This window comes from Enoplosus armatus, chromosome 12 (genome assembly GCF_043641665.1).
Source record: "Enoplosus armatus isolate fEnoArm2 chromosome 12, fEnoArm2.hap1, whole genome shotgun sequence".
NCBI lineage: Eukaryota > Metazoa > Chordata > Actinopteri > Centrarchiformes > Enoplosidae > Enoplosus > Enoplosus armatus.
The window spans coordinates 7,216,594-7,229,968 of record NC_092191.1 but is presented as its reverse complement, the minus strand read 5'-3'; the positions used below and the strand labels follow the sequence as shown (position 1 = coordinate 7,229,968).

The 13,375-nt window shown below is 42.9% G+C and overlaps 1 protein-coding gene across 2 annotated transcripts in view; it reads left to right on the top strand.

Moving 5' to 3' along the window:
* akt3a (v-akt murine thymoma viral oncogene homolog 3a) overlaps positions 1–10,260 on the top strand; it is a 43,131-nt gene extending 32,871 nt beyond the window's left edge. For both annotated transcript variants that reach the window (XM_070916189.1, XM_070916190.1), the window contains 6 exons: positions 670–792; positions 1,540–1,668; positions 7,242–7,456; positions 7,996–8,083; positions 9,257–9,359; positions 10,168–10,260. In XM_070916189.1, coding sequence (XP_070772290.1) covers positions 670–792; positions 1,540–1,668; positions 7,242–7,456; positions 7,996–8,083; positions 9,257–9,359; positions 10,168–10,253 — 744 coding nt within the window. In that variant the 3' untranslated portion in view covers positions 10,254–10,260. The remainder of the gene's footprint in view (positions 1–669; positions 793–1,539; positions 1,669–7,241; positions 7,457–7,995; positions 8,084–9,256; positions 9,360–10,167) is intronic.
* The last annotated feature ends 3,115 nt before the right edge of the window (positions 10,261–13,375 follow it).

The window sequence follows — 13,375 nt, the reverse complement described above, 5'->3', positions numbered from 1 at the left end:
CACCTGGGGAAAAAAAACAAGTTGTGGAGTCTTTAAAGTAAGAAGATGAGCTTGTTGCCAAAAGCAGAGAGGGATGGATATGAGAATGGAGTAAATGAAGACGGAGGCTCAGGGGGCAAGGCCAGTTAGGCCACTAATGAGTGCTGCACTGGAGGCTGTAAGGATGAGATGGGAGGGGGGGGCGTTGGCGGCGGTGGCAGTGGCGGTCGGCCTGTCTTTAACTAGACTGGTGTATTGATTAAACCCTTGATTTGGCCCCCGTCACCGAACTCCTCGCCAGCACCGTGCCAACCTAGCCCAGAGGGTAACGTGGAAGAGGTATGCGAGCGTGTGTGTGTGTGTGTGGTGATGGGGGCTGCTAGATGAGGCGCCAGCTGCCGAGCGCCTCCACCCACCCTCCTCCGAGATGCCCCCCCCCCCCTCCAACCCCCAACCCCTCTCCGCGTGCACCCCTCACGCACACCCCCCCTGCTCACCCTCCCCTCAGCTATCTATCATCTCAATATGGTGCGGGCAGCCAGTTTGTGTTGTGCTAATTTCCTCCAATAAATCAGTAATTATTGCTGTGCCGTCCCTGCTGTCTCTCCCCTCTCTCTCTCCCCCCCGCCCTCTCTCTCTCTCTCCCTCTCTCCATCTCACCCTCTCTCTTCCTCCCTCCTTCTCCCGCAGCTGTTTTTCCATTTGTCCAGAGAGCGGGTGTTCTCGGAGGAGCGCACACGCTTCTACGGCGCAGAGATTGTCTCGGCTCTCGACTACCTGCATTCAGCCAAGATTGTGTACCGGGACCTCAAGGTAAACAGAAATAAGAGCGGAGGCTGGTTGGGGGGCATGGATGAGAGTGATCAGATATTTGAGGGAAAACTTTTAGCCCCCCTACCTCCTGTATTCCACAGTTATTTATTTATTTTTTCATCCAGGAGGGGAGGAGTGGCTCAGCATGTGTGGTAATTAAAGAGAGGGACAGGGACAAGCTCACACAGACATAAAGCAGTAAAGAAGCGTGGGAGGTGGAGGAGGTGGGAGGGAGGGAGGGAGAGAGGGAGGGGGTGCTGATGCCACAGAGGTAGAGAGGTAGATGGCTCTGTCTGAGCGTCTGCCTGGCAGCCTTGGCCCCAGCCCTGCTCACAGCAGCCAAGAAAACAGAAAGTAGAAAAAGCAGAGAGCGAGAAAAACACTTCAGCCATTAAAATTAAAAGGTTGAGTGGCTTCACTACACGCCTGAAGTTTATTTCCCTCCTCTGCTCGGAGTTTGTGTGTCTGAGTGTGTGTACTGCCACTATGTGGGGTAATACAGCACAGTTTTTCTTACCTGTCCGACTCCACCGTACAGAAAAAGTATTTCGTTAACAAAGCAGTAAAGTATTGTGTTGATTCTCAGGCTTGAATGATGAGAATTAAATATTATTCAAAACCTTTGACAAAAATCTTTTGAGATAAATTCAGGCCAGTTCCCTTCTTCATGTTACTCCAAGAAATGCATTGTCACGATCAAATATTCCGATGGTGAAAGTTGCATAGTGGGATTTGTTTCTCTTCCAGTTGGAAAACCTGATGCTGGATAAAGACGGCCATATCAAGATCACTGACTTTGGCCTCTGCAAGGAGGGAATCACAGACGCTGCTACCATGAAGACCTTCTGTGGCACACCAGAGTACCTCGCACCTGAGGTAACTTTTTTTTGTTTCTCTTTCTCTCATGCCTTAATCCTCTTACACCCCCTTCCTTTTCCTATCTTTATCTTCTGACATGTTTCTTTCATGACGTTAAGTAATGATGATGTTTTTCCAGCATTACTGGCTTTGATCCTCACCACCATTTTACCCATTGGTACTCTATGTAGCCCTATTATGCAACAAGTTAAGACAGTAGAATAACCTTTAATTCTTGGGTCTCTATGAAGTTTAATGCAAAATATAATGTCACAGCATCTACTACTATACTAGATGCAACACATGTATGTGCCCTGACAATCCTAGGAGAAGTAATAAGAGCCAGGAGGAAATGATAGAAACTCAAAACGGCACATTTCTCAGAATTACTGTCACTGACTACCACATTGCAAAAATCAACAGTGAACATGAAATTACGTGTTAGATGATATTCTGTTCTACTTACATTAGATCACAGATGACCTAAGAAAACATAATTATTGAATTTAGTGTGTTTAAACACTGAGACTACGTACAGTACAGATGTGGGAGCCATGTATTTGATTTGTGTTTAAGTGTAATATGTCCTCCGAGCCACTAGGGGGTGTATGGTAAAAGAGTTTTTGACTGTGCTTGGACAACGTTGTATGGATGTATTTGTATTAAATTTGTGTTGGAAACTTAATTGAAGTGAAAGACACTATTAACAAAATAAATTCATTATGAAATAAAGTATTGAAAAGAATGAATATCATGAGTACATGTCTAAACAATTCAGCCCAATTAGCAGCCAGTAGCGGCTAAAGTGTAGGACTTGGTCACTACAACAGGTACCTTGGTTACATTATGAACATGTGAAGTGTCCAATGAGGCCGAATGGTGGTGGATTTGATGACCACATCCTCAACACAATGTAGACTCTTTTTTAAATTGCATTAATCAATTGATAAATGACATAAAATTCAGGGACTGTGTGTTAAGTTCTGTAAACTGAGCAGATTGACTGAGGCTTTGTTGTACATAAAAGCATCTGTGGCATCCACACATACACCAAACTGTTTAAGTCATGAAGTGATGATCCAGGTACTCTCTCACAACCCCTTACCCATAATATCCTGTGTTTTGTAAGGACTCTGGTGTTTGAAACCTTCTTATAGTGGAATTTATGTATGTACATTTTCGTTTGCATATTTCACAGGCGAACACTTTCCATAATATCGGGATGAACAGTAAATATGCAGCTCATGCGTGTGAATGAGGGTGTTGGTTGCATTGAAAAAGGGCACAGCACAGCGCTTACACACATAAGCACAAACACACACACAACTACATTCTTGTAATATTCTTTTTTTTTGCAGCCATCCGCTGTCCAGCCATCGGCGCTGCTTCACTCGAAGGCCAGCAGATCAACTGGCGAGAGTGTTGCAGGACCGTGGGTGGTGGAGACAGAGCGATGTAGATGTGGAGATGAAGGCAGGAGGGGAGAGGCATAGTGTATATCCCACTTGAAAAAGTATGGAGGACAATTTGGCGCAGCATTTTGTGCTTTTTTTTTTTTTTTAGAGTCCCTTCCTTTGCGTGCCAAAAGCTGATTGGAGGCTGTTGGTTATTTTTCACAGGATGTGCGTCTGTGTGCATTTATGTGTGTGTGCGCGTGTGTGCTGTGTGTGTGATTGCAGTAGAAAGTGCGGGCTAAAGCGAGGCAGATGGCGGCAGATGGGCGAGGTTGGAGGAAGGTGCTCGGAAAAAACCTGGAAATCTACACCACCGCCGCCGCCACTCACCCGCCCGCACGCTCTGCTCGCCCGCCCGCGTGTAAAAATAACACAGTTTGCTCGGAGCCAAGTTACAGAGATGCAAAGTAGCCGGGATTAAAAAGAGAAAGGGGGAGGTGGGGGTTGAAGACAGAGGAAGATGAGAAGGGAGAGAAAATATTTCAGGGTTACGGGAGTGAAATTCAGACAGTTCCCATGTTTGCCGTCAGTGAAAAGGGCAGATGAGAAGTGAATAAAGAGGGTTTGTGTTTGCTGCGTGCCTGAAGGAACTCGTACACAGATACTTCAGCAACACAGCGCTATAAAGTGAATAATTCTTCAGCCAAACTTGTAAAGCATTAGATTGAAGTGTTAGTTTGTTTCAAGGATAGTCAAAAACAAAAAAAAAAGATTAATGTGAGATTAATGAACAATAAGCAGTGTAAGGTCCTTGTAAAGGGATGGAACAGGATCAGAGAAAACACATGGAGAGTGTTTTTCTCATATTTTTGTGTTTGACACATTTCCTTGTGGCTATTTGTTTTATTTTTGTTGAAAGTGTTGAAGGGGATGGGTTTGGGCTTTTTCCATTTATTTGTGTTTGTTTTTATTTTGTTAGTATGTTGTATATGTTGGGCATTATGAATTTTTTTATTGTAATTGTAAATGTTTCATAAACATGGCAGCACAGTCAGCCATTAGTAAAACAGTGCAAAATGTCAGAACAGTTTCAACATAAACTGATTTCCAAATGATGACACTTTGGAGATACAAGGTCTCTGTGTGACACCAACAATATGTGAGTGTATCTTCACTGTGCCGAGTATATGAGGTGTGTGTGTGTGTGTGTGTGTGTGTGTGTGTGTGTGTGTGTGTGTTTGTGTTCCCTGTAGCCTGCTGGGTATCTGGGCTGGTACAGCCACAGGCTGTGTGTGCCCGTCCCGTCCCATCTAGTCCTGTCCAGGCTGCCAAAGCCCCCGTCCCGCGAGCAGCATCTAGCTGCCACATGGCTGCCCCAACAGGGACCAGGACAGGACAAGACCTTCTCCCTCACGGCTGCTTTTAATCAGAGCTCTCCTCTCCTTCTCTCCTCTCCTGCTGATATATCTGATTTGTCTGTCTTGTCCTATTTATTTGTCCTGTCTTTTTCTAAAATATACACGCATAACCACACATACTGTACACACACACACACACACTCACACACACACTCCCATGCCTCCATGCCTAGGGCTGTGGGGCAGCATTCTGGCTCTGTGTGGATTAATCTGCTCCCTGCCTGCAACCGAGCTGCCACCACTTTCTTTGGTCCCAGGACACACACAAATACACACACACTTACACTGACATGCACATACATTTACATGCCCAACTGGACAGCTTGCATATGTATACATTTCTGTACCTTTTTGTATAAAGACTCGACACACAGCGCACACACACACACACACACACACACACACACACACACACACACACACCTGTAGATCACATCGAACACAGCCTTCTAAGCTGCTCTGAATTTCATAAACCTCATTGTGTGTGTGTGTGTGTGTGTGTGTGTCCCTCCTCAAGGTGCAGGGACTGAAACAACACCAAACATCTCTTAGTTTGCCTCACTCTCAAAACTTTATGAATTTGATGAGGACGGATAAATATTCCATCTGCTGTGTGTGTGTGTGTGTGTGTGTGTGTGTGTGTGTGTGTGTGTGTGTGTGTGTGTGTGTGTGTGTGTGTGTGTGTGTGTGTGTCTGACAGTCTCCCAGCAGTCTAAGCCAGTGTTATCCCTCCAGCCGTACCAATCAATAGTATATCTGGAGCTGGCGGCGCGCTTTGTTCCCCCAGCTCTTCTCTGCAGCTGCCAACAGGGTGACCAGCTTAATTCTCACACAAACACACACACACACACATACACACTCGCACATAAAACAGCACTCATAACTCTCTTATTCACTTCCACGCACATGTTGACTTGCGCACACAGAAGCAGCCGCCTGCATCATTAGCAGTTTAGTCTCAAGTGTGTGAGCTCAGTTCAGTTAATGACCAGCTTTCGGTGTATTGAGCTGCTGTGGAAACTCGCAGGCAGCTGTGTGGTGTTTTCTCTCACCTGGTCCCAGTGCTCCATGACACTTGGCATCATTTACAGTTGGAGTTGTACAACAGAACCTCGTCTGAACCTTCAGATGAGTTAGGAGAAACTGCCAAGTGAAATAGTCGAAGAATAAGAACCCTGCGTTATGACTGTAAATTAACTGTCTCACAGAATTGAGGGCTTTAAGATGCAGGATTCCTGATGTGCAATGTCAATTTAACATTGAATACTTATCACTGACTGAAACAAGACTTTTTTGGCTCCTGAGTGAGAGGTGTTCACTTTCATTATATGAAATTGATTTATAAAGGGTAGTATTATACAGGTTAATTTTGAAACAGTCCATTTTGTCTCCAAAGCTGACATTTTATAAACTCAAACAACCTTTTCATCTTTTGACACAGTTGGTCTGGAACATTGGAGCACAAGTACTTTAAATATTTAAATGTCAGTATGCATTACATTTGATTTTTGTTTGTGTTGTGTTTGGTGGTGATGTATTTTCACAGTTTGCAGTACGGATGAATATGTCTCTATTCTAATGAATCTAAGCTATTTATGTATTAATGACACTTGTGCTATCTGCACCTGCCATCCTTCTCGCTACTGCTAATTGCAGATATTAGTTCAGTGTGCAGTATATTTTTAAATCTTTTGATAGTATGTCATTTACTGAATAGTTTTATCATGTAATTTATACACTAGTTGTATCAAAAACATGTTTTTATGTGAGTATTTTTGTGCGTGTTTACATTCATGTATTTGTGTCAGTTAGCGTGTGCTCACGTTCACCCTGCCTGGTCCATTATTAACAGTGAGTGAGATGTTATTATTATTGGCGAGATGTACAACATATGCTGTTCTGGCTGCTCTCCAGCCCTGCCTGTCTGTCTGTCAGTCACACACACACATGCACACATGTACACTCATCATGTTAATAAGCTTATTTTGTTAATGAGGGCCTCAACAGCACCTGAAATACCTCTCTTCCTGCGTCTGCCTCCCTTTTCCTCCTCCTGCTCTTCCTCGCTCTTCCAGAGGTGAGCGAACGGGCACAGGAAGACATGATTAGAGGACGGAAAGACAGGATAAGACAGGATGGAGTGGAGAGTGGCGTAAGGAGAGCAGACTTTGATACGGGAGTGACTTCTTTCACAGGACTTCTTTCCTCTCCACACACACACACACACACACACACACACACACACACACAGCAGCTCACAGTACAGTACCTGAGCTAGCCAGCTTGGAGGTTGGACTGGCCCTGACTCATGTTGCGGGCTGTTCCTGCCTTTTCCATCCAGGGACGTTCCTCTCTGTCCCTGCCAGGAGAGGATCAGTGTGCCAGAGAGAGCTGGCAGGGACCAGAGGGGGGCATCTGGTGGACCACGCCAGCAAACCGACTCCCTTACTGTAACAAGGGCCTCTGAAGACCTGCCATCCCATGATGTTTGCCTCTGTATGTGTGTGTCTGTGTATTGAGAGAAAGAGAGAGTGGAGGGGGGGGTACCGTCTACACCTCAGCTCTTGTTATCTGTGCAGCCACTTCAGTACATTTGGGACAATTTTTACTGTTTTTTTTATTTTTCCCTTGAGCAAAACGGCATATTGACTCTCCTTTGCTGTGTTCATCAAACACCTTGGGCAGTCTGAATTGTCCAATAAAGTAAATGCAGAATAAAAGCAGATGTCTAATAAAACTAATGGTCCCATTTAAGGAAAACTGTCTCTACTGTCCTCAGGTCCTGGAGGACAACGACTATGGTCGGGCGGTGGACTGGTGGGGTTTGGGTGTGGTGACGTACGAAATGATGTGCGGCCGACTGCCGTTCTACAACCAGGACCACGAGAAGCTGTTTGAGCTCATCCTCATGGAGGACATCAAGTTCCCGCGCACTCTGACGTCCGACGCCAAGTCCCTGCTGTCCGGCCTGCTCATCAAAGACCCCAACAAACGGTGTGTGTCGAGGTTTAGTGTTGGTAACTGTGTGTGTGTTTACAGATGTACTGTACAGACAAAGAAAATGGAAAATTGAAGTTTACAGGAGAATAATTTTTGTCCCATTCATCTCTTGGTTGCTACATTTTGGACACAGTGATTCATTTTATTTTGCTAAATCTCTGCATACGTGAAGGAAGGACGCACAGCTTGAATACACATTTTAAATTCTAATATTATTCTAATATAGATATTTTGTAACTTACTTCATTACCTGGAAGTGATTGTTTCTCATTGTGTTTCATTCACCAATTGACCCAATTTCTGTAGCCCTCCTGATTGGATAATTTACCCAGCATCTATTTATAAACTAGCAACAATAAAGACAGTGTGCAGAAGTTTTTTCTCCCACTTTTATTCAAGTAATTTTGCCAAAGAAAGTAATAAAAATCTGTTCATCTCTTCTGATGACTTATGAATTTGATTACTCTCTGTTTAGCTTGTTTGCTTCCACTGATCTCAGTTGTGTTTTATATTATTCCTCTCCTCTCCTCTAGGCTCGGCGGAGGACCAGATGACGCTAAAGAAATAATGAGACACAGTTTCTTCTCTGGCGTTGACTGGCAGGATGTCTATGATAAGAAGGTACGGAGCAGCATGATGGTAAACCATATGTTTGCCATTGTTTTGTACTAATAAAGCATAACAGGACGGTGGAAATAACTCACCATAAAGATTTAGTTATCTAACTCCCTGCATTTTCTGAAGTTCAAATGTTGTGAATTGTAATTGTGTGATGAAGTATGTACAGAGGTTAACTCATGTAACACATGTAAGCATGCACATGTCACACTTGAACACACATGGTGTGTGCATCACAGCAGACAAGCAGCAGTATAAGGCGCAGGGCATCATGGAGAGGTGTGACTTTGTATCCTGGAGGTCTCTCAGTCTGTGCATGTGTTTGCTCATATAATACTATGGAGTGTAAGTCAGGTCCTGTGTGGCAACACTTATAGCATGTTAGACAGGTGCTGAGCTTCTCTTCTCTCCCCTCTGGATCACTCTACCTCCTCTTCTGTTCTTCTCCTCTCTCCTCCATCTTTTCCTTTCCTTGTGGTAAAACAACACAAAAGTAAAAATATAAATAGAGACACATATCCACAGACACAAAGACATCTGACCCCGAAATGTGTTGAGATACTGGAAGCATGTCGGATATATATATAAATATATATATACATATACATATATATATATATATATATATATATATATATATATATATATATATATATATATATATCCGACATGTTTGCTAATCAGAGTGATGCAGTAATGCAGTATGCTTTTTTCCCCCTGCATTTTGAAGCTGTTCAATGGCATTTACAGGACAGGCAGTACTGTAACAAAGTCTGCTGATGAAGTGTCTCTGTATATGAGATAAAAAGCTCCACATTCTTTAAATATTGAGATGATGGAAGGCTACTTTGGTGATGCTGCTGAATTGTGAATAAAAACTGAGCTCAAGATCAATAATAACTCTGAGGTTTTTCACTTGGTCAGTAGTTCAACAGGATTAAGACTCCAAACGCTGCTTCTGTGCTCTGTTTTTTTTTTTTTAATTTGTTTTTCAGCGCAGGAAGCAACAGGAAATGTGGGGAGAGAGAGAGGGAGGGGTATGAAATGCAGTCGAATCGTGGACGTTGCAGTTATGTGTTTTGCACTTGAACCGCTCGTCCACTGGGGTAGTTTGGAACAGCAGTAGGTGTTCTTGTACAATCTAATCTTTGTGTCCTCCTCACGTCTCTGTCTCAGCTGGTCCCACCCTTCAAGCCTCAGGTGACGTCGGAGACAGACACCAGATACTTTGATGAGGAATTCACAGCCCAGACCATCACAATCACTCCACCAGAGAAATGTGAGTCTCTTCTGTCTCTCTCTCTATCTTTCTCACACATGTACGCACGAACATATGCGCACGTAAAAAGTTGACGACATCTCACTTTCATTTGTTTAACATAGCTGCAAATATTCTCAGTGGTGAGAGAAATATAGAAATAAACAGAGTGACAAAGACTTCATTGTCTGGTTTGGAGTGCGTTAGGGAGTATGCACTCTATACTCGTTATACTTTCTGCAGAGGATCATGCATTTGTTAAACGCCTGATAGTGATCAAATCCAGCTTTTTTACTCACATTGATTAATCTAATAATTGCAGCTCTAAACAATTTATCAGTGCTCCCTCTCTTTCTTTGGGTGAGACATTTCCACTTGAACTAACTGAGGGAACAAACACTCAAAAGTGCCGTTGTCTATTTATTCAAGTGTCTCTGTAATAGTCCTCGGGCCACATGCAGCTCTTCACAGGCTTTTTGAAAGAAAGACGCCGGTTTCAAAATGTTCGGCACTGAATTATGCATGAGTGGAACCGATGAGTTTCTCCGCGCTAATGTGAGGTTCCACTTGTTTTGTAGGTCGCACATCAGTTAGTTAGCAGGAGATTGGCACATCAAAGAAACACTTGTTAATTGAATCGTGTTCTGTTTAAATCCACAGTACATTAACGTACCGCAGACACAATGCTTTGTAATGTTTGATTATATTTTGAGATGATAAAATCAACCTGGCAATTTATACATTTTCTATTTGATTTTTTTGTGTTTATATTAAGTATTTATGTCATTAATTACCTCTAAATCCATCCAATCCATACATTTTTCTTTAGTTGACGAGGATGGGATGGACTGTCTGGACAACGAGAGGAGACCGCACTTCCCTCAGTTCTCCTACTCTGCCAGTGGGCGGGAATGATCTGTCCATCACGGTGACATCATCACAGCTGGTCTCTGAGGTCATCAATGTGGGACAAAAAGACCCACAGCTTTGGACTGACCCAGAACGACCCAGACCTGAAGGATTTTGCCCTCCTCCTCCTCCTCCTTCTCTCCTTTTCACCTCTCCAGCCTGCTTCTCTATTTATGTAGTTTTTTTTTGTGAATCCCTTTTTAGAGAGAACTTCCAGGCAAAATTACTTTCTAATCCTGCACTGCAACCCTAGGTGATCCGAACTGTGATGTGATCAGTTACTATGTAATGTCACTTTAATGACAGGAGCATCACCGGTGGCCTGCTGTGCTTTGACATGTGTCAGTCCTGCCAAACCCTTAAAAAAAACACTTCTGATCGAGTTAGACAACAGTTGGTGCATTTTTAAGACGTTTTGAGACGTTTTTGTGGCTTCTTATCTGTAAGGCGGAGAAACAGTGTTTTAAGTCGTTCAAACCCAAACTGCCGTTACTGGTTGTCTCTCAGGCTTTTACAAACAGACGGACACTCAGACTTAGAGAGGCACTCGGGTCTGAGTTCAAATCTTCACGTAAATGATTCTGGGATCGATTGAGGCTGCCTGGCATTGAGGAAGCAGTTGTCATCAGTGAGCAGAATCCTGCACACCTCATGTTGTCAAGCAGGATTTGACTCAGGTTTTGCTCAGTGCAATTCATTATTGTTGTTGCTGCTATTTCAACTACTACAGGTACTACTACTCTACCACTACTATACTACTACTGCTACTACTAAAACCCGGTGCTACACTATTAGCTTAATGCTGCAGATCATCATACAGGCGCCAGCAACACATCCATGACCTGTACTAATGTCTTTGCTTGTACAGCTGCAGAACAGGTGTTGCTACTACTCCTAATGTACTATTACACATCAACTCTGTAGATTAAGATGATGATAGGATGTCGTGGGTGTGGGTGTGTGTGAGTGTGTGCAAGGTACTATTATGGGTTTGTGTTTAAGAACGCAACTCAAAGCACAGCAGTTCAGAAGGATGAAGCTCCCCAACCATGAGCTTTACTGCGTTACCCACAATGCAGTGCAAGGTGGTTGATAAATCCATCACAGCAGAGGTGAAAATGAGAGGAAAACGGTTGTTTTGAGTGTCCCACCCCCACCTCAAAGTTTTTGTTTTTTTTTTATTTCTCAAAAACAAATCCCTCTGAGTTTAAATCTCTTCTGTCCCAAAAGGGAAAACAAAACCGAAACGGTCCTTTGTGTCGATGACGGAAAGCTTTACTGTGACGGGTTGCTGTCACGGCTTTTGGAACCACACGGCTGTACCTCTCTGTGTTTGTGCAGGAAAAGGAAACTGCAGCAGGAACCGATTCATCACAGAGTGAAAAGAGAAGCCCCGGATGGCAGGTTGGGCATTGTGATGAGAAGAGAGAGTACAGGTGAAAAGCTCCAAGAATGATGAAATATTTATGTGATAATTTATGACGTATTGATGAGTGAGGTAACAGCTGATTTCCTGTTTCCTGTGAGATTCTTATGATGGATTTAAAAAAAAAAAAGAAGACATGGTCTGTGAGGAGGTACGCATCAACAGTTATGGGTTTACACCAATCACAGCAATGGTTATAATATATATATGTTCTATTTATTGTTCTACTCATCGGTTTTATATTTAACTTTTTCTATTGTTATTACATTATTCTAGAAAAAAAAATTATTTCTTAGGGCTGAGAGGGAAAAAAAGGCACCTCAAGAAACAAAAATGGCTGAAGAATGTAGGAGGGAAAGCAGATAGCCTTCCTGCTCCATATTATTGTTTATTTTAATGATGTTTTTGTGTTGTTTTGTGACCAAAATGTGACAGGGGAGACTGTGACCGGACGCTTTAAAGACAGATGATAGTTTCCTGTGAGCTTAAAGAAGATAAAAATAAGTTTTGACAGTGATAGAGACCCAGAAATGTATTTATTTAATAATCTTTTCTTCAACTATATCCAGATCATCCCTCAGGTGTCTAGTATGAAGGTTCATCTAACCTGGTTGGATATTGACACAGATATCCCCCATATTTAATCTTGCCACAGGTGTGAGTTGGCGAAGGCTGAGGGAGAGTTCAGGGAGAAAGACGGAAGTGGAAGTTGAGCAGAAAGAAAGTCTGAATGTAAAGCGGTGAGGATTCAATACTGAACTGTAAGTGCTACTGTTATCTGTAAGTGTGTAGAGATGGAGTCGAGGAGAGAGTTTGTTAGGTCGGTCTGTGTTTTCCTGCGATAACGTTACCTTAATTTTAAGAGTGGGGATGATCAGAGAACCATCCCTGCACTCTCCTCTGTCTTTAACGTGTGCCGTCATTTCTCCGGTCTGGACTTCTGTTTGTTTGCGTCGTCATGTCTTCCAGTCTGACCAACAAGATTTTAAATCCCCTCAATTTCTCTTGTCTTCAAACGCCAGTAAGCCTTACGGTTTAGCTCAGAATAAAACTTCAACATCCAGCACTTCAGAGTCAAAAAAGAAAAAAAAATCACCAGATGTGAGGAAATATATTTTTAAGGATTTGAAATCTCAACTGCATCTAAGAAAAACAAAACATGTGGAAGACGTCACCTTCAGTATCTGAATGACACGGAGCACCAGGGGATGTGCTCTCATTAGGCAGAGAAAATTGTATTCCACTATATTTATTTGAATGTTTTTATTATTATCATCGATGGATAACTTGAATTTCTTTTCTATTTAATTTATTTGATGTCATTTTGTTTTGAAGTTTAGCAGTAAGGGGGTGTAGTCGTGTTTCACTCTGCAGTTTAAGTCTTCAGACTTTGTTCTAAAAATAAATGCCTCCTTTTTTTTTCCTTGACAGATATCTCTTATACGACACATTACCTGTTTTTCCCGCTGCTCTTAAGTCCATATGCTTTACTCTTGCACATCCATTCAATTGCTATTAACTAGCAAAGGCGCTTTATGGCAGAAAGTATAAAAGGATGGCGCTGGCCTGCATGCTGTAGTCCTCCTCAGTCCACACTACCAGTCCTGAGTCAAAGTGGCACTCAGAACTCTTATGAAAAATACTTCTCTGTGATCGATTGAGCCTGTCTGGCACAGCTGAAGCAGCCGAATCCCACCCAGCT